The sequence below is a fragment of the Sus scrofa genome, chromosome 15, assembly GCF_054392235.1.
Source record: "Sus scrofa isolate SSC_HxYL_T2T_F1_AM1 chromosome 15, Sscrofa_HxYL_maternal_Yorkshire_Landrace_v2.0, whole genome shotgun sequence".
In the NCBI taxonomy this organism is placed as follows: domain Eukaryota; kingdom Metazoa; phylum Chordata; class Mammalia; order Artiodactyla; family Suidae; genus Sus; species Sus scrofa.
In genome coordinates this window covers 51,564,889-51,585,815 of record NC_139397.1, presented here as the reverse complement: position 1 = coordinate 51,585,815, position 20,927 = coordinate 51,564,889, and the positions used below count along the sequence as shown (strand labels likewise).

The 20,927-nt window shown below is 40.8% G+C and overlaps 2 protein-coding genes across 19 annotated transcripts in view; one reads left to right on the top strand and one right to left on the bottom strand.

Moving 5' to 3' along the window:
* Window positions 1-20,927, bottom strand: part of MCPH1 (microcephalin 1) — a 251,965-nt gene that overhangs the window by 125,424 nt on the left and 105,614 nt on the right. The gene's annotated exons all lie outside the window — the stretch shown is intronic.
* Window positions 1-20,927, top strand: part of ANGPT2 (angiopoietin 2) — a 50,024-nt gene that overhangs the window by 12,231 nt on the left and 16,866 nt on the right. For both annotated transcript variants that reach the window (XM_005671650.4, NM_213808.1), the window contains 2 exon segments: window positions 16,064-16,219; window positions 19,291-19,412. In XM_005671650.4, the coding sequence (XP_005671707.1) occupies window positions 16,064-16,219; window positions 19,291-19,412 (278 nt within the window).

The window sequence follows — 20,927 nt, the reverse complement described above, 5'->3', positions numbered from 1 at the left end:
GCTATGACACACGATGTCACACTCCAAGCATGTCCACCACCAGGAGTGAGCAAATATGGGAAATGTGGGCAACAGCGAGAAGACCAATTTGGGTAGGTATTATTATTTTTGATGCTGGGAAGTGTTGAGGTATTAAGTGACTTGCTAGGTTCTAAAGCTTATTGGGCTGCAGAGCAGGGCTTTAAATCCAGGTATGTCCTACGTCCAAGGCTTGCAATTAATGGCATTGTTCCACCTCCTCCCAGTTTTGCTTTCTCACTCTCAGGATTTGAACCTAGACTGAGAAGCAGGACAGTAAAACTTGGGTGATTTAAGCCTCCATATGACAGAGATGTTGTATAAGTATGAATGGCAGCTGCCACCCTTTGGCATCACAAGACTTACACGCATCTAACACCAAGATGTCAGCCAGTGAATCTGCAGACAATGGCACATACTTGGTATATTTTCAGATACAGGGAGGAATTCATGAATAAGCAAGTGAAGATGGTGAAATAGAAATACAACTCTTGCCAAGACAGCCCTCTAGGAATAAGGATGGGCAACACAACAAGTCTTAAAGAGCAGGACTTACTCCATTCACATGTGTACTCTGCTCCCCCAAACATTTGACCGGACCAGCTCAGCCCCCGCCATTTCACTTAGATGCTGGATTAGACATGCCTCAGACTTCAAGTTGTCTCTCTTTTATGGAACCTAGAACTTTTTTTGGCCACACCCACAGCATGCAGAAGTTCCCAGGCCAGGGATCGAACCCCCTAGCAGTAACCAGAGTGATAGCAGTGACAACACTGGATCCTTAACCCACTGAGCCAGGAGGGAACTCCTAGCACTTTTACTAAGTTCTGTACTTCGCATAATTGGAATACAGTATATATTCTTTCTTGGCCTTTTTTATTATTTTTATTATTTCTGTGATTCATCTGTTTTGTGTTTTAAAATTTGCCCTCTTCCATTACTATGCAGTGTTTTGTCATATGAGCATGACACAAGTTATGTACCCACTGCACTAATGCAGGTGGGTACTTTTGTTCTTTTATGGAAGCCAATGCTTCTTAATTGGAAAAACCCACCTATTGTCTTTCTTGTGCTCTTATCTATGGAATCTATATGGTTAGACTGTTGTAAAGCTTCCTTGAATGATTCCCAAGACTAATCTACCTTCTAGTGAAAACCGTTCTTAAGAAAATATGTCACAGAGTGGTCTTATTCCTGAGGTGCCCAGAGAGAACTTTTGAGGAATGCTTTAAGTACTGGTCAAACATAACGTAATTCCATGAGGGTTACAATGAGAGGTTAACAAGGAGATAATATTATAAATTCAGCAGACAATTGAGGAAAGAAGGGGCTATATAAACATTCAATGGAAAGCTTGGACATGAAACATAGGCCTGACGGGTATGATCTGCCACTCTCTCTGGCCTTACCGTTTCTTCCCCTGACATTACCATTTTCCAGCATCAGAGAGACATGGTGCTGTACATAACAATTTCCAGATTGGAGTTTGCTTCTGGGAGAACCAGGATTTTCCCTTTACAAACCTTTCTAAATGGTGGTTCACTTCAGCATTATGAAAACCCAACAGGTGTACTTTCTGCATCACGAGTCATAACAATTCCCCTCTCAACATGGGAGGCCTGACTTTGCTTCCCGGGCAGTCACAGGGACCACTGAGACCACAGCAATGGGGCCATAAAATCCAAAGAGCAAAATCCAAGAGCTGAGGTCAGCTGGAGTACAGCTAGTGGCCACTGGGAAGAGGGATTAAGATGAAGCTTCACATCTCAGTTATGAGTGTACCACTGTCATTTTCAGGATATTTCTGAGAGTAGCACAGATTTTTCCTCCAAAGCCCCTCACACTCTAGGAGACTAACGATTTAGGGGTTCAGGAATCATTAAAAGGGGTCTACACCTGCCACCTGGAAGTGCTGGGATGCAGGACAGGCATTTTGGAAGAAAACTTCACTTATGTTCTAACTTTGGCCTCCTTAACCCCAAGTGCTCCTAAAGTCACTCCAGCAGAGGGCCAAGATTCCAGCAGAACCAACCGCTCATAATTGGATTTCCAAAGGGCAGCCAAAACTCCAGTGTAGGTCCTTCTGCCGAGGGGATTCAACAAAGACACCAAGCCACAAAGTTTAAGCTGGCATGTGGACCATGTTAATTTGAAGCCAGATGTCTACAGCTGAGGGAAGCTTTCAAGAATTCACTTCCACTGATAAAATTAAACTGGTTGCAGGATCAAGACCAAATCACAGCAGTGACCACAGTGATTTTTGGTTAAAAAATGGGGGTAAGATGAATCATATTTTGATTGAAACAAACAAATGAACTCTAACAATGGGAAAACTTCTGCTGCAGTTGTCTACTTCTGAGTGACTCCATCCGCACTTCCTGTGTGCACCCTCACCCCTCATCCCCACTTCTTGTATGAGCCCTTACTCCCCCAACCACACTTCCTGTGTGAGCCCTCACCCCCACTTCCTGTATGAGCCTCACCCCACATTCCCACTTCCTGTGTCACCCTCACCCCACATCCCCACTTTCTATGTGCACCCTCACCCCTCATCCACACTTCCTATTACACCCTCACCCCTCATCCTCACTTCCTGTGTGTGCCTTCACCCCTCATCCCCACTTCCTGTGTGTCCCCTCATCCCTCATTCCCCACTTTCTGTGTGCCCTCCCCCTTTGCATGTGAGCTTGTTGTTCCCACTGAGTTGGTCAATTAGGACTTGGGCAAATGAGTGTCATGGGGCTCTGAAAAAAGCAAGGTGGTATACTGCACTGTCATGCACTGTCCCTCAAAAAGCACTTGTTGGTATAAATATCTAAGCTCCTAAAGATGAAGTAAAGTAAGTCAGCCCTTCTAAGGTGGCCCAAAGTAATGCTGTGGCCCCTCATCCCACTGATAACTCTTGAAGTTTTTCCTTCAAGATGTGAGTTAAGTTCAAGCACGCAGAAGAAAAAGTTAATTCTGAATGACATGCTTTTTATAACTCAATGCAGTGGAGTGAAAGGGAATAGGAATTTTCCACTAGCTTCCAGTGGAATAGACATGCATGCAAGGCAGTAGGGTTAGGGAGAGGGGGCAGACCTCCAGAACTGAAACTAATTATGGGAAAATGATTCAAGTCCCTTTTACCACAAGCATTTGGAGAATCACACTGAAGATTTATTTCCCAAATTGCTTTGGTGTTCAAATAAATTTGGCTTTTCTGTATGTTATAAAACTAGTTCAACTTTGAACAAGTGAGGATGGCAAGCATGCAAACTATAAATTACATGCAGAAATGGACCACATAACTTTCATGAAACTGGCACACATTCTATACTTCCACTACACCCCTACCAGAAACACATCAGCCTGGGGCAATCGTGCTGCCCCACAGACCACATGCATGTGTCTCTAAGAACGTTCTCCTCGAGCGCTCTGTGCCTATAAAAGTCGTTAGCCTAAGAGGAAATACCATGCCAAACAACGGGCTTGCAAGAAACATGACTGTTTTTCTTAATGGTTTCTGAAGTTGGGAAAATATTCAAGTATACATCTTAATGAAGAGTTCATATGATTTACTAGGTCTTTTTGATTTACTGGTTTTCCAATAAACATTATTAAATCACAGCGATAGCAATTAAAGACAGTACCTGGGTTGGAGTAAGGGAAGGAAGAGGGCAGACTGAGCTTACATACACTCCACTAAACGCAAGGTTCTATAATACTGTTCTAAAACTCAAGTAACCTGCTTGTTTACGGAATGTGTTTGCCAGCTAGGCACTGCCTGGCTTCTCCAACTTTGGAATCATATTTGATACCACCACTCCCCTTTTAAGTTTCATTCTGATTTCTGTACAGTACCTGCTTTTTATAATAGCAACCACCAAAACCCCAGCTTTGCCCAGTGGCACAATCTAATAGTGTTGAAACTGAGCTACTTTGAGGTACTAATTCTTCCAGTAACGGACAGATGTTGAGTATTATTGTCTTTCCCTTGAATATTTAAACTATCTCCAGTGCTCCTGGCAGTTTGCTGCACGGACCCAGGATGGCTCAGCACACAGTTTGGGAACTGTGCTTATTTGTTCCATTTAATTTTCAAACGAACATAGCACTATAGGCATTTATAGCCTTACTTTGCAGGGGAGAAATCTGAGATTTAAACAAGCTGACCCGGTCGCTAGTATGTGGCTGAGCTTGGATGCACATCCAGGTGAGCCCGAGTCCCAAAACCCACGCTGTACTGACAACCCCACAACAGCGTCAAAAATTACAAATCTAACTGTTTTCCCACATTAATCCAACACAAACGAAGCTACTTTATTCAGGTTTTTTATAATGCTGCTTGAAAGCAAGAGCTACTTGAATTGGAGTAACTCAAAATATGACTCAATTCAATAAACTATTCATTTATTTCGCTTTTCTCAGAGTAATTTGTACTCATTCCAATGGGCAATGGGTAGCACAACTATTCGAAGGATAAATCATTTTCTTCCTACACTTGAAGTCACTGAACTCCACCAAAATGCAACCCATGACTCAGACATTTATTTATTTATTATTTATTTTTAGACTAATGGGAACTGCATGAATTCTTTCTTGGTCTTCCAAGAGCAAATGCCTTTTATGCTTGATCCGGAAAGAATAGACTTTCGGAATGTTAAATTACTCATATACCTAGCTGAATACTTTGAACCTTCTTTGGACAGCTGGAACAGTTTAATCTCCAGCTCTCTGCAGACAGTCACTTTAAAACCACTTTTTCAAAGTTTATTTCTTTAGGTGATATTTTGGTACAACCAGAAGAAAGCTACAGACAGTGGTAAATAAAATCACTCATAGTAACTAAGGTCATAGTGTCATGGCAAAATTTGTCAAATGTTTCATTTTTAATATCCTTTGCTTTAAAAATATTTTGATGGAGGTCTAAAACACAGGAAGCATATTAAAGTACTAGCCTTAAAGCTAGACAGCTTTGCGAACTTTTAAAATGGAGTTTACTCATGAACCTAGCACTGAGATCAGGACATAAAATATTTGTAGCCCCCAGAAGTCCTTCTATGTTCCTTCCTATTAGTAACCTCTTTTGCACCCTCCAAAACACCTCCCAACCAGAATCATTATGCTGACTTTTGTCACCATCAGTAGGTTTGGTCCATTTTTGAACTCCATATAAATAGGATCATGTGCTAAGTACTCTTTTGCTCTGTGGGATGCCGATGATAGCATTTAATTTTACCAGCGATTTGTTATTTAAAAAAAAACTGAGTGGCAGCACACTAACACATCAAACCAGTCCCCAAAGAGCAACATTTACAAGTCAAAATAATTCTATTATGAGGAAGAAACCAGTGAAAATAGCTCACCGAGGAATGCTATTTAGCAGTTTCAATTTGGTGTCATACACTTGGCTGCAAAATATTCCAAATCCCCAGGAAGTGGACAGCCCAACAGACTCCACATGCAGCAAGTTAGCATGTAAGAAAGGTTCATTTTACAGCAAGGGGTGACTCTACATGCCATATGGGTGTCTGTATTTAAATGGACTCCTTCTTAGAGTGAAATTTTCTTCAAAAACTACTTTAAGATGATAAGTAATCATATAAAAATATAATTATGTTCATTTACACTCCATCTGAAGCAGTGACATCTTCACTTTACTGGGTCAGATTTTGCATCTCTATTCTTACTCAACCACTGGAGAGAAAGTGACTCCCCTAGTACATGAATGGCATGCTCCTGAAACAAAAGATTAAAATAAACTCCCTCTAAAAATGAGTCAGAAACAACACCATCCCTGGAACTGGTATTTTGTAAAGAAAAGTTTGATACAACATATATTTTGTAGCAAGACACTCTCTTATTTAGGGTCTGGAGGTCTTAGAAGAAGTAATTAGAAGCTCCCTCATTTGTCCAAAGTCTTAATCACTATTTGCAGTCTCTGCTGGAGGCTGCTTTTCCGCGGAGACCAACTACAGCCGTCCCCTGTTTCTCTGGACCATGAGCCTCAAAGAGAAGGGGACATGAGTCAGGATTCCCTGTGGTCTTCTAATGTGAATGGCTGGACTAGCAAAACATTTAAACGGTGAACAGTAAACACTTTGATATATACTTGATACACTTCTTATCAAATTTCAGATCACAAAATAGTTATAATCAGATAAAGAAAACCCCATATAATTCTAATTGCTATATAACTTGGTAATTTAATATTGTTTTGCTTTTGTTGCATTGTTTTCAATTAGAAAATTTTTTTTACTGTTGATAAGGTTTAAAATAAGTTGTTAAAATGCTTAAAATACATTCTAACTTTACAGATTAATCTGCAAAACACAAACACAGCCTAATTAAACAAATAATTTGTATTTCTAATGTGAGTTTAGCAAAAAGATTGATCACTTTTAGGTTGCTCTGCTTCTGCAAAGCCCAGGCAAGTATATGATTCCTTAAAGCACATGCACATAGGCCACTGAATTAGGCAAATAAATACAAGAACATGAAAAAATTTATAGCTTTAAACCCTTGTGAGGACTGAACTAGAGGTCAAATTAGAGATAATTTAATACAGTAGAAGAGGTAGGCTTTCCCTCTTTATCGGTTCAGAGAAGTATGAACCTTAGCTGTTATACAATCATAAAATTAAAAAAGCCGCAGCTTTATGAATATGAAAAGCAAAATGAAAAGAACACACATGTCTAAATATTTCACAGCGTTGTTACTGCAGCAACTCTGGAGCATGATGATGAATGAAACTCACTCAGCTCCCCCACCACATATAAGCACCATAACACACTTGGCTTATAGAAATGTCAGCCAGTGGAGAGAGTACACAGACATACGCGATATCCATTTACTCAAATCCACCATCAAGTAGATGGGATAGTGTTCGGGCAAGAGAATATGAACAGTTCAGAAGAGAGCTATCAGTGTGTTGAGAAAATACCCTAAACACAGATTTTTGCTGATGGTGGGTCAGTAGTACATCATCATAGACAAGGCGTGGAAAATGTTATTGCTAAGTTTTCATGCAAATTAATCCAGTGGACTCTGGGCAACTTCCAATACTATCCTCAAAACGGTCTCTGCTGGAGTTCTCTCCACCTTCGGTTTGCCAGCAACAGAGATAAAGCAGCAGAAGGGCTTGGCTGGAAGTCTGCTCTTCTATGCTGCACTCAGCAGGGTGTGCAAGGCCCAGTTCTGAAATTTCTCAAGCATTCCCATCTCCATTCCCAACCCCTCCCTCCCCTTCTTTTCAAGAAACAACACAAGCTTCCTGCCTTCCTTATAAAGAACTATTTGTCTTGAAAGTATCTTCAAGACAAAAATCATTTCAATTCCTCTAGCCTCTTCCCTTCCATAGCCATCTAGGATAACTGTGACAGTATACGTTTATTTCATGTTAAAAAGGGGAAAAATGCCGGCTCCTAAGATGATCACACTGTTTTGGCCCTAGAAATCTACCCAGGATTTTTGCAAACCCACATAATACAGAAAGAATCAGCAGAAATAGGACAGAGAAAAGACAAATAGCCTTTGGGATCTGAATACCTCATCACAAAAGTAATTTTTTCAAAGTAACATGGTTAACACTTGGCAGTACTGTTTTAGCTGAGCACAGGTACATCAGTGCTGGACTGGCCATCGGGTTACCAGGGTTTTAATTTTCACTCTGTTACCAGCCAGCCCTGTGATCCAGGCCTTCAATCCTCATTCACATAATGAGAGAGTTCAACAACGTTACTGGTTTCCAAGGCCTTCCCCCACCCCTGTTTTTGAAGGTGTGCCACCCCACAGACGGGTGACAATGGATGGATATATCTCTGTTTATCTCCACACATGAAGATGTGTGTGTGTTTAAGAACATATACATGATGTTTCAAAGTTTCTGCCTGCCACAGAAAGACACTAAAATATTTACTTTTTTTTCCTTGATGCTTTGTAATTTCAGAGAGGCACTTTAGTTTCATTAAAACAAACAAACAAAAACAAAAAACAAAAAACAAAAAAAAACAAATCTCCGTAGCTGAATGTCAAGATCTCCCGCTGTGATACTGACAACTTAGTTCTACTTAGAGAGGAGAGCACAGTTTGATGTTCCCTCTCTACCTCTGTAGGAGCATCACTTGCTTCTCTCGGGCCGAGAAGGGTGTATCCTGGGAACCAAGCCACTGCAGGAGACACAGAAGGTCTCGTGCAATTGGCCCTGTGGCGGGGTTGAGGGAAAGCTCCTCATGACTGGCTTGGCTTGTCAAGTGCATGTTCCACCTTCTGCATGCAGTGACATGGCCTCGGTTTCGTCTCCAGCCTTAGCCTTTCTGTCTGTTAGAAACACCACCATGTTCAGAAGGGCAGCATCACCAAACTGCAGAGGTCAGGGCCTCAACCCCATGATGCCACTGACCAGGGTCCTAAGCCATTCCACCTGGGCCTCACCTCCCCTCACAGCAGAGATGGGTCCAGGGTGGGTGAGGTGCAAGAGCTCCACCTTGGGTTTCTGCTCTGTAAACCAGGCCTATGGCATCCCTGCTCCCTGGGAACACCTCTGGAGACCACATGCAATCTTCCCCCTCTTTCAGCCATCCCGGGAGGCAGTCAGGGGGCTTCAGGCCCCAGACTCCCACTTCCTGCCTGTGAGCACAGCCCGAGAGAGGAAAGCTGAGCTTGGCCACCCTACCCAGCCAGGGGGGAGCGCCCTCTTGCTTGCCCCAAGCAGGCAGTTCCAAAACTGTCACATGGAAGGTTCCGTGGATCTGTCACCAGTAGCCACAGTGTGGTCGGCAGAGTCCACGTGTTTGAACTGGCCTCCTCCTTCCTGCTCCCCTGGCCTGTCCTCCAGCTGCTCCCTGGAACCACTTCCTAAGTAAACTTCCTGCGTGTATGCCTTTGTCTCAGGCTCTGCTTTGGGGAAACCCAAGCTAAAGTAGTATGAGAATCAGATGAAGTTAAAGCACATACATACATATATAGAAAAACATTTGCAATTGTAAATTGCTGTAACTATTCTTGTTGTATATAAATGTATACATAACCCTACAGCTTCTGCGGCATTTTATTTGCTCCCTGACTTACAATTATATGTAGGGTCCTGTGAGCTGGAGTTCTAGCAGATATTTGGGTAAATATATATGCACCTTAAGAGCCCTTTTAAAAGCTGCATGTGTAGGTAAGATGTCACCCATTTTCCCATAGGAAATAACCAAACAACCTTATGTTGCTATACTAGCCTCATTATGCTTGCGTCTATTTTTAAAAGCTGCTATTGATGAAAAAGAGCTTTTTTTTTTTTTTTTTTTTTTTTTTTTTAAATCAGTAGGAAATGACTGGAACACTTTGAGGGGAACAATTCATTTTCTTCTTAGGTTTTGGAATGACTGATGGTAAGGGTAACATACAAAGAAGCAAAAGAGAGGGAGTGTATGAGATAAAACTCTCCAATTAAATAACAGAAAAGAAAAGGTTGTTATGCTCACAAATAAAAGCAAAGACATATGGCTCACCGGAGCCCAGATATATTGGTAAACTTGAATGATTTACAATTTTATCTGTCACAGGAGGAAGGGGACAAGCCACCAATGTGAGGACAGCAGGAGCTGGTGACTCTAGCTCTACTCCTTATCACGTCTTCATGTTTATAGCCAGCACTAGCACACTTTTAGCTTCTTTATGCTAGTGAATACGGGAACAGGGTTATCTAGACACACTACCAGGCAACAGGATGGCACTCAAAAAGGATGAACAGAAAAAAGTGAAAAACAGGTCAGAATAAATTAGTTTTGGGAAGTGGGGGTCCACGTTGTCACAGTGGACAGAGGCACATGTGCTTATTAACCACCCAGAAAAGCTGCGCTGTCAGGGTCACGCTTCCCAAGGTCTTATCTGAACCACACTGAACAGGACAAAAAGGGCCAAAGTCACAGAGTCAATGGAAACCAAGTGCTTTGACGTGGTCTTTTCTGGGGGCCATGAATTCAAGTACGGCATCAATACAGAGAGGAAACAGAGATGACCCCACTCACAAACACATAGGCGAGGCATGCCCTCCACGTGCCTGCCAGGTCTGAAACAACACAGGTTGCCCCAGATGTGCATCTCCCGGCCTTTCCCCCTTTAACCTCGGCATCTCTCCTTAAACACTGCCGAGGACACAATTGCTCGGGCAATAAAACCTCTACATTAAAAAAACAAATGCTTATAAGGAAGGAGAGGAAAGCCCAGATTTGCTACTTTTCTGTCTGAGGACCTTGAAAATGTTTTTGTTTCCTCATGACAGGGAACCAAGAACATTAGGTCATAAGCCTTCCAAACAGAATATCCCTCCATTTAATATAATCTTGCATTCAACTTTTCAAACTAATTATAGGAACAAATGTTTTGCTCATTGTTACCAGGGTATGTGGCTGGAGAGTAGCAACACGGTTTCTGGATCCCAAGCAAACAAGAACATAGACCTGTAGTGTTCGGAGATTTAAAAATCAACGCAACAGAAAAGAAATGTTTTTAATATCAAATCCTAACACACCAAGAGGCAGGGCTCGAGGAGGAGAGCGTGCAGGGGTGTGGGGTCTCACTGCAGAGGGGGAAAGGCCTCCTGGCAAAGGAGGTGCAGACTGAGGCTGGAGGGATGGAGCTACCTACCTGGCTTGGGACACCCAGGAGGCAGGTGTGCACGAGTGCATGCTGCCCGCCAGACTACCTGTACCTCCTCCTGCAGGCACAGATAGGATTTGAGATGTGGAGAGATCAAGCTGGCACTAAGCTCCCTAATGCATGGGTGGAATGAGGGCTGGTAGGGGCTGTGTGACAATCCAGGAGACAGAGGAGGGTAGAGCCTGGGGGATGGGGGTGGGGTGGGAGAAGGCATCAGATAAGGGGGATTCCTGAGTTAGGAAAAAACAGCCTTTTCTGGGGTATGAGAGTAGAGGAGAGAACAGTTACAATATCTCGTTGCCAAACTGAAAGGCTACAGAGTGCAATGTTCCCAGTGAAACCTCAGGTTATTTCTTGATTTCCCTGGGAAATTAGGTCATTCAGATGGATGAAAACAAATTAACTAAAAAGGCCTCAGATACGGAGGTGTATTTAAACAGAAGCCACCTCTCAGACTGACATCAAAATACTGAAGTTGTGGTGGGGGGTTTCGTGTACTATCTCTGTTTTCCTTCCTCCGGACAATTTCAAGATTACTTTCCTTTTGGTACAAAAATATCAATGATAATCTTGGGTAAGAAGGAAGACAGCCGGGGAAACATTTCAGTGCATAATCAATCTGCCATTGTTGCTTCATTAGTAGACTTATTTCTGTCAAATTTGATCTTTTCAAATGTTGGGGAAGTAATAAAAAACTTAATTCCAAATGAAAAACTTCAGGATATACTTTATGTACATATATATTGTGTTAAAACATTTTCTTCTGGTTATTTGAATTTCATTGTGTTGCCAACTCTTAAAGATGGTGTTTAGGGTGTAACTCTTTTTTTAGCAAATCAAAAGTAAATATCAAGCAAGAATCTATGCAACTATGGTCATAGCAATAGCCTTAAAATGTTAATTTAAGTTTGGATAATCCATCTGAGTTTGAAGGAAAGAAAAACAGCTCAAGGACCCACACTTGGAAGTGCGCTTGGACCGTTAATTAAGACGAGGACAAAATGACTATCCACCCAGTCCTTTCAAACTTGTGATGGGAACCTTTCTGAGGCACTTGGACTCGCAAATCGGAATCACTGCCTAATCATCTTCAGACATGGGGGCAATGTCAAACATTTCTGCAAAATATGAGTCTGCAGAGCCACCCATGTGAAACGAGAAAGAACCATGTCCCTCCCTGGGGAGGTTCAAGTGTCTTGGAACTGTTTTGATAAGGGCGGCTAAGTGCAAACAGCAAGGACGGGAAACGTTTGCAGAAGGAGAGTGGGAGCAGGACGCTGCCAACGGAGGCAAGATCTTATTTTCCTCTGGCGTTCCTGTTGTGGCTCAGTGGTAACAAACCTGACTAGTATCCGTGAGGACTCAGGTTCGATCCCAGGCCTTGTTCAGTGGGTTAAGGATCTGGCATTGCCATGAACTGTGGTGTAGGTCACTAATACAGCTTGTATCCTGTGTTGCTGTGGCTGTGGTGTAGGTCAGCAGCTAGAGCTCTGATTCGACCCCTAGCCTGGGAATTTCCATATGCTGCGGGTATGGCCCTAAAAAGAAAAAAGAGAGATCTTATTTGCCTCATATTCCTTCTTGTACTAAGACTTCCTTATCCTAGAATGAAATTTCATCAGGCAGATTTCTCTATTTTTGGGTTTCAGCCACAGAATAAAAACAGGAGAAACTAAGCAGAAAGACATTCCAGAGCAAAGAACTAGAAATGAGCTAATTTGTTAGGGTTGAGAGGCCAGGGAAATTTTAGGATACCCCTATCTGCGTGGATCAGCCAAAGAGGCTTCGTTTCTGGATTTGGAATTTTGCTTCTACACATGCAGTGATCAAATAGGAAAAGGCTGCATCAAATAGGAAATTCTCACTTGGAAGTGTTCATTTTCAACAATGCAGACCAAATGAATGTCCGGAGTCTTTCTCTCTAAAAATTACTACTAGTCTTTGGAGGGAAAAAGATTTTTTGTCACGATGTTCCTAGGAGATGAGATAAACTCGGCGTTGGTGATCTTCAAATCGAGGCTTTTCTGTTGGTAAAAAAGACCCTTCCCCTTACTTAACTGTGTGGTAGGTGGTCTTTTTTTTAAGGCACTGAGGACTTTGGATGTTGGAAGGCACACTCACACCCATCTGGGGATGTACCACCTCTGGCATTAAAAGGCAGGAGGTGAGGTGTGGCCTCTGGGCTGAACCACCAGTCTGGTGCAGGCATGCCTGTGCAGAGGCACCTGCGCCCACACTCAATGAGGCACCAGGGTCCACAGGTAGAAATGAGCACACAGATGAGACATGGAAACAGCCAGCAAACATCAACTAGAGTAGCTATGGTTGTGACTGCCACTGCTGTTTCTGGGACCAAGTACATGCTTCCTTGTTCTTAAAGAACACTCATATCCATTTCTCTTAAAACCTTAATTTAATTTAGTTGCTTCAAGTGTGAAAGCACAAATCTTTACCTTTCTCTCCAAGATTTCAATTAGTTAATAATTGGGTCAGTATCATATAGAATTTTACTTAATATTTCATTGCATATATTGGATACAGAAATTATATATGTATATACTATATATGTGATAGCTATGTACATATATTAATTGTATACATAGATCTATAATTTGCTTTGCTGAAAGATTAACCTCCCCCTCAACACATCTTATACCTACTTTCACACACACACCTTCTACATATACTATGTCATCCTGAAAAGCTGTAAAATAGTGACTTAAAAATCATGTATATTCTATTGTTTTCAAGTTTAGAGAAAGATATGGCTATACATTTAGGAAATTTTATTTTTTAAAATTAGGTCTTTTATGTCTGTCAAATTTCCTGAGTCTAGTTTTAAATAGGAACTTAACTTTAAAATATCAAATTATAAACAATCCTCTCATGCCTCTTGATGGCTGTAACCACACTTGACTCAATAGTTCTCAAATTGAGGTGGGGGACGATTAAGGATTCATTTTTGCCTTTTAGGTATGTGATTTAGAGTGACAAAACATAGAATCATTATTTATTTATTTATGGTTGCACCCGTGGCATGTGGAAATTCCAACGGCCAGGGATCAGACCCATGCCATGGCAGTGACCCGAGCCACAGCAGTGACAACGCTGCTAAGCCACCAGGGGACTCCAGAATCATTTTCATTTAGCTCATATACTGAAATCAACAAGAAGATAAGATTTATACTAGTTTGTAAAGTATTACGACAGAGTGTGGACTTAAACCAAACTCCAGCTTGAGTATATCTTCAATAGTTCTAAACTTCCCAGAATAAGTCTTTCTAAATATTATCTTTGCTGGGTGTTAAGAGTAACTAAGACAACTCTTTTGGATGATTTACATAGCTTTAACTTTAACCTCAAAAATTCCATTACTCCCATGGTAGTGATGGGGGAAGCGGGTGGAGAGAAGAAGGAATGCAAACGTCGAACTATGAGATGTTTTAAATCATGCATTTAAATTGTAAAAGTTTCAATTTTTAAAAGCGGGAAAAAAGGAAAAGGAAAGGGTGAATTAAAGAAGAAAGAACATAGTCACTTAAAAGCCTGAGCTGTTAGCATTAGCTAGTTAATAAAAGGTTATTGAGGGTATCCCACTTCAGATTTTATGAAGTCTATATTATACCTGTTTGTTGGACTGCCAAGTAATAGTTCCTGATTGTTTTTTTTTTTTAATGATCTAATATATTTGGACTCATATAGAGAATAAAGGCTTCCACTATAAGATTTTACAAAGCATCAGAGCTCTAGTAATTGCTAGGTTCCATGCTCTATTTGATCTGTCCAAGCAAGGGAGAACCACAAGCGACAGTGAAGCATCACGACAACCAGCATGAGGGAGGAAGGCAGCACGTGGCATGGAGTCGATGCAGACGAGCAACAGAAACAGTGAATTTACAGCTCTCACACCAATTCTAGGACCTGGCACCAGCTCCCAAGACACAATTCAAAAATAGAACCAACCAAGAAGCCCTCGACCCCATGGGGGAAATCCCACCCTGCCCCTGACATTTTCTCACTCTCACAGGCAGAAGCACAGAATACTCAGTGATTAACATTTCAGGAGAAATTAAGTTTGATAACTGGCTCTATGAATGGTTTCTCTACAGAGAATGACAAGTTTCAAAGAAAGGCACTATAAGCAGATTTTTTTAAAAAAAATACGTATTCAACTTGAGTTAAAAAAATTTTTAATTATAACTTTGTACTTTAGGCCAATGAATGGAACTGTGGCTCCCATCATTGGAGCATCAAGAAAATTCAAGAAGAAAGGAAGTTAAAATTTAAGTACCCAAAGTTATACATGCACAATACCTTTAAAAGCATAGCTTAATGAATCCTTAAAATGTTCCTCTGACCAATCAGAGACTCTATTTTATATAAGGACACTGTGGCTCCCCAAAAATTGAGCAACTTACTTACAGTCCAAGGCAAATACGGGAGCAGATGTGCCTGGCCCAAAGCCCACGTCCTCTTCCCGTGCGGCTGGCCTGCACTTATATTTAATTATGTAGTTTTACTGCCAAAGACATAGGTGTCTGTACCTACAGCACTGGTGTCCTGTCACTTCCTGACATCCTTACATGAGAGTGTTAACATGAGCTGGTGTGCCCACTGTTGACAGGAACACACAGGAGAAGAACCAGTCCTGACTGGCATGTGACCTGATTAATGGACTGGGGTAGAATTAAGTCTGCCTAATTTGGAAAATGATGAAACTTGAAAAATGCACACCTGTTAGGAGAAACTTAATAGGTCTAATGAGTGATGACCTATGTAAGAGGGAAGGCAGGTAGGGCACTGCAGACTGTGGCACTGAGTTACCCTTCCTCACGCTTTATCTCAGAGATTCTTCTAAAGTCTCTATTTTGAGGGAGATCTCTGGTGGCTCAGCAGCTAAGGATCTGACGTCACTGCTGTGGTACGGGTTTGATCCCTGGCCCCATAACTTCTGCAAGCCTCAGGCATGGCTAAAATAAATGAATAAATAAAGTCTGTATTTTGAGAAACCACATATCTAGAATGTGGGAGGAACAGCGATGTTTCTTTGTACTAGATTTTCATTTCTTGCATAACGTGGACAGGGCTACAGAATGGTCTTGACACAGTGAAATCCCCGATGCCCTTCCTACTAGACTGCAGAGCCACCGGCCTACCCCCCCATCTGCCACAGTGTGGACTTGCAGAGGCCTCAAGTTTGTCTCACACACATGCTGCTACTGAGCTGCCAGGTGCTGAGTCAACATAAAATCAGTCTTTTCTTGCTGGTGATCAAAGAACAGCAAGATTTCAAAATCAGAGCAAGGCACAAGTCTTTCAAGAAATATTTTACAAGACAGAGAAATGAATTAGTAATAAAGTCTTTGGTCATTGGACTAATGACTGTCTTTCTGATGCGTGTTTTTTTTTTTTCTAGCTTGAGAGCTACATCCAGGACAACATGAAGAAAGAAATGGTGGAGATACAACAGAATGCGGTACAGAACCAGACTGCTGTGATGATAGAAATAGGAACCAACCTACTTAACCAAACGGCAGAGCAGACCCGGAAGTTAACTGACGTCGAAGCCCAAGTAAGTAGTGACACAGGAAACAGGATGCCCGCGAGCCAGATAGTAGCACACAGTCCTTACTTAACCAAACAATGGAAAGGCAAGGAAGGCTCAAGTATGGCAGAAAAAAGGATGGCTTGATAAGAAATTAAGAATTTGTATTAAGATAGGAATTTAAAAGAAGGAAATACATTTTCATTTTTAATACTGAGGTTAAATTACCTTTATCTTACTGAGGACATTCAAACCATTTTCGTATTATTCATCCTTGACTACAAGACAGACATTCCTCTGCTTTGCTGGTATTGGATTCTAGATAAACTTTTCTGAGCCCTTAAGTTTTTTGTGCATTTGAGACACGAAAAGCACTGAGGCAGAGTCCTGGAAACTTTGTTCTTAACTTGAACTTGGGAGCTAAGATGAAACCTAAATCTCACAGAACCACCAAAACAACCTGGGGTGTAAGTTAATGGAGAAAGAAGTAAAGAGAATAGTAAGAAGCAGCAGTGGAGGCACAGTCTGTGTTTGACCATCAGCCCAGAGCCTGGAGTTTCCCAAATCTTAATAAGGCACTACCTTTCCTGGGCCTCGGAGGCTGTAACTATGAAATGGGAGGGCTACCATTTTACCTTTTTTTAACCTCCCTTTTACCTTTAAGATTCTGTGAGCTACCAATTAATAGCAGTAGCAAAGAAGAATATGAAATATGAAGATGTTAGAAGAATAACAGTGAAACATTAAAACAAAGTTCATCCAGAGACACCCTGCATGACTCACATGTGGCTGAACAAGAAGAGTGCAGATGGTAAAAATCCCCCTGTTGGAGGAATCATGGCAATGACGAGTTCAAGCCTCGTCACTGGGGGGCTGGCTTTCTGGTTCCTAAACCTGGTTTTCTTTATAGGCTTATGAAGTTAGTATCTTCCTACTCTGAGTTATAAATAATGCTCCACAAAAAAGTAGATTTAATTGTGAATGATTTGCATGACATATTATTCTTAAGTGCTACTTAAGGAAAAGGACCAAGAAACGCCAAACATCAGCCAGGAGGCTGATGAGCTAAGAGAAAGCATTAGCCTGCCACCTGTAATGAGCCCCCAGGCAGTTTTTCATTGTCATGGAGAACTGTTGGATAAGACAGAGAAAACAGCATGGAGTGGTAGAATAAAAGGTTTTTATCTGAGCATAGAATAAGAGGTTATATGCTTACTACATCTTGTGCAACATTGGAACAGTTTAGGAAAAATATTACTATCTTACACAATGGAAAACAAGGCACTGAAAATTGTAATCCCAAGAGGTAATAAAATCAAAAAAGGAAAAGACCACAAAACTCTAAAAGTAAATCTATCAATATATCCATTGTCAATTATTAAAATAAAATTATTGATGTTTAGGTCACATTTGCACCTTTTGATAGTAAAATTGAGAATAATCAAGTTGTTACAAAAAATGTCCAAAAGTATTACATTTCTTACGTTTCAGATAAGAACTATAAAAAAAGTAAGATACAGAGAGCAATGATATAAACCCTTCCCATCCTATATAAGTCTGAGTTACTAGCATTTGATGTGATTTTTGTTGGGTCACATGACTAAAAAACTCTATTGCAAAACTAGATATCACATGATCCAGGATAACAGGAAAATAGGAAGATGGCTGGAAAGAAAATAGCCCATAATGTCCAACTAAACACATCAAGATGGCTGAGCCTAAGCAAGGACATCAAGGGACTGAATTAGTACCAACTTACTCAAGGCACCTGCTGAGCAGTTACTGTGAAGAAACAGTTCAAATCCAAACATGAACATTTCTGATTAGAAGATTTTTCTAGCCTGTCAGGGTGACACACTATTGAACCTGACTAGAAAGGGCAGCTGGAGGCCTGAGAGCTTAGACACCACATGATCTGGATAATTAAGAGTCACCTGCAGCTGGAGCTCCTCAGAAAAGGGATGGAAAAGCACTGCAGTAGGTCCTGGGTTAGTCAGGACTCACAAGCCATTCTCTCCCCTCTCCCTGTTGTACTCATTTTACATCCCTTAGGAGCTAAAAAAGGACCAAGTTTCTGGCTCCTTTTATCAATAACCAACACAGAATGTTTGAGACCCAAGAAGAGGTAGAAGCCAAATCTCTATTCCAGGTGTTCATAGTAAGCCCCACCCTTAGGCTGGTGATGCCTTTATTCATTCACAGGCGTGTTCGTGGTAGGAAGGCACCCAGCTTTGAGGAAGGACTGTCCCTAAACCCTCCCAGTGGGGCCAGGCTGAGGCTTTCATGAATGACACAGACCCCGAGCAAACAATGGCTCTTTCAAGGACCCTTACTCCTGAGCAACAATCCTCCCTGACACAGTGACATCACATCCCGAGTCACCGTGACACAGAGGATGTGAGTAATGGACTCTTCCTGCTAAAACGCAGCCTAAAGCATTCATTCTTTAAGTTGTTTGAAGACAATGAAATGTTGATATTTCACATGGTACATGTCAGAAAGGCCCAGAAAGCAGAACCTAGCTCCCACTTGATATGGATGCTATGGTTTCCTGATGAGTTTACATGATTTTTAAAATAGGAAAACGAGAAGTGGAAAAGAAAAAAAAAAAAAAGACTAAACAAGTGAATGCCAATTAGAAAATGCTAGGTGAAAAATGAGCTACATTCTTATAGAATGGAAGTGTCTGACTTCTAAATACTTTGTCTACTGACAAAAGGATGTGAGAACAGCAGAGGAAAAGGCTCTTCATTTATCAACAGATTCTGATATATAAAATAGGACCATTTATACTCCCATTTATCTCACTGTGTGAAAAGAAATGATAAAACATGGCAGAAGAAGAAAAAGAACACCATATTATTTGACACAAACACCATTGTCCAGAACTATTAAATCCTTTCCAAAATACATGATGAAAAAATGTTTAATGTACTCTGATGTAATCCAGCACAATGAGACTTCCAAAAATGAAAAATATGCCCAAATAAGACACTTGGGCAAATAAGCAATGTTTTACTTATGTTTTCCTATAATTTAGATAACTTTATATCTAGTTAAAAAAGTAATAAATAATAATTTTATTTCATTGCATTTAGGTATTAAATCAGACAACAAGACTTGAACTTCAGCTTCTGGAACATTCTCTTTCTACAAACAAATTGGAAAAACAGATTTTGGATCAGACCAGTGAAATAAACAAATTGCAAGATAAGAACAGGTAATAAAAATAGAAAAAAGTATAATCCAGAACTGTACACTTTCTAGATATGAAATTGTATTTCATGTGACTTTTAATTATAAGTATGGCTCCCATAATGCCAAATTCCATAATGTATAGTATAAGAATCAGGAACCTTGTGAGGGAGAGGGAGAGAGAGGGTTTCAAAAACACGGAGACAGCATCTCCTAAGGCATAGTAATTTGAATGCCTTTTTCATCTTATCACTATTTTCTGGTCTTTTAAAAACAAGTGATTAATTTAGAGGCTCCTTATGCAGGTTCAGTTAAGTTGTGATTATTCCTGTATTGATTACTGTTATTAAAAAGTGCTATCATTGACACTGTCCCCTTCTGAAGAGAGGCAATAAAAACTCATAAAAGAAACATGACTCAGGCTTGGTATTTCTGCCAACAAGGATATTTTCCCACACTTCTCAAGGGAGAATGAATTACATTAATATAAAGTTCAGGCATACCTAAGTCCAACTTTTACAGTGATGATAAAATTGATCATCCTGAATCAGAAAATCAAACAAGACGCTAATGAGCAAAATGACAGGCAATGCAGGCATTCCCCACGCTGCCTCCACCCTCCCTCCCTCCACTACCACTCATGACTGGCCACGGCATCTGCTGCAACATGCAAAGTTCCTGTTATGAATTTACACTCTATCCTCATCGGTTTTATCCCATTTACTTAATTTCCTTTCACAAAAAATCAAGCTTATTGCTGTTCACCAAACTGATTGCACAAGCCAGAAACGGGTCCAGATGCTCATCTTGTAAAGCGTTCCTCTAAAATCTGATCTCTGAGACTACTTACAGTGATGCGGTGCTGGTCTGGGATGACCCAACGCTGGGCTTAACTCTTCAGTACTTGATTGTATTTAATCTTAAAATTAAACCTGAATCTAAAGATCAGGATGTGATTGCCCTCTGGATTATACTGGTAGAGGTTTGGGAGAAAGAAGCTACTGTTTTTTTTTTTTAACATCCATCCCAGAGTATTCAAACTCTCATTCACCCTCTGTACTGTGCAATTGATCATCACATCTATCTTTTATGCCTCTTCATAGAACATTAAAGACAACAAAGCAAAAGACCGGTTGGATAACAAAGTTCAGCAACATCACTTTGAAGGCAGTATAGATTTGTGATTTAAAAGTGTCCCTACATTTTATGTAAGTGTCTAGGTCAAGCATTGCAGAAATGTTCCCAAAGCATATATCGCCTGCATGCTGACGATGGCACTAGGGATGATTTTAGCCAGAATACAAAAACTTTATGCATTTGCTTTTAGGTGATTTTCTGCTTATGGTTATCTCGGTTTTTAAATCAATGGCAGGGATATACAAGTTTAAAAAAATAAGTTAGGCAATATCAAGAAAAATATTAAGAAATAATAGTTGAAAATGGATATGGTAAAACTGATGAAAGCTGAAACCAAATGTCCGCACTGTGGGGACTGATTATTTCTTGGTAGTTACTGTCACAGACTGGTTCATAATGATCA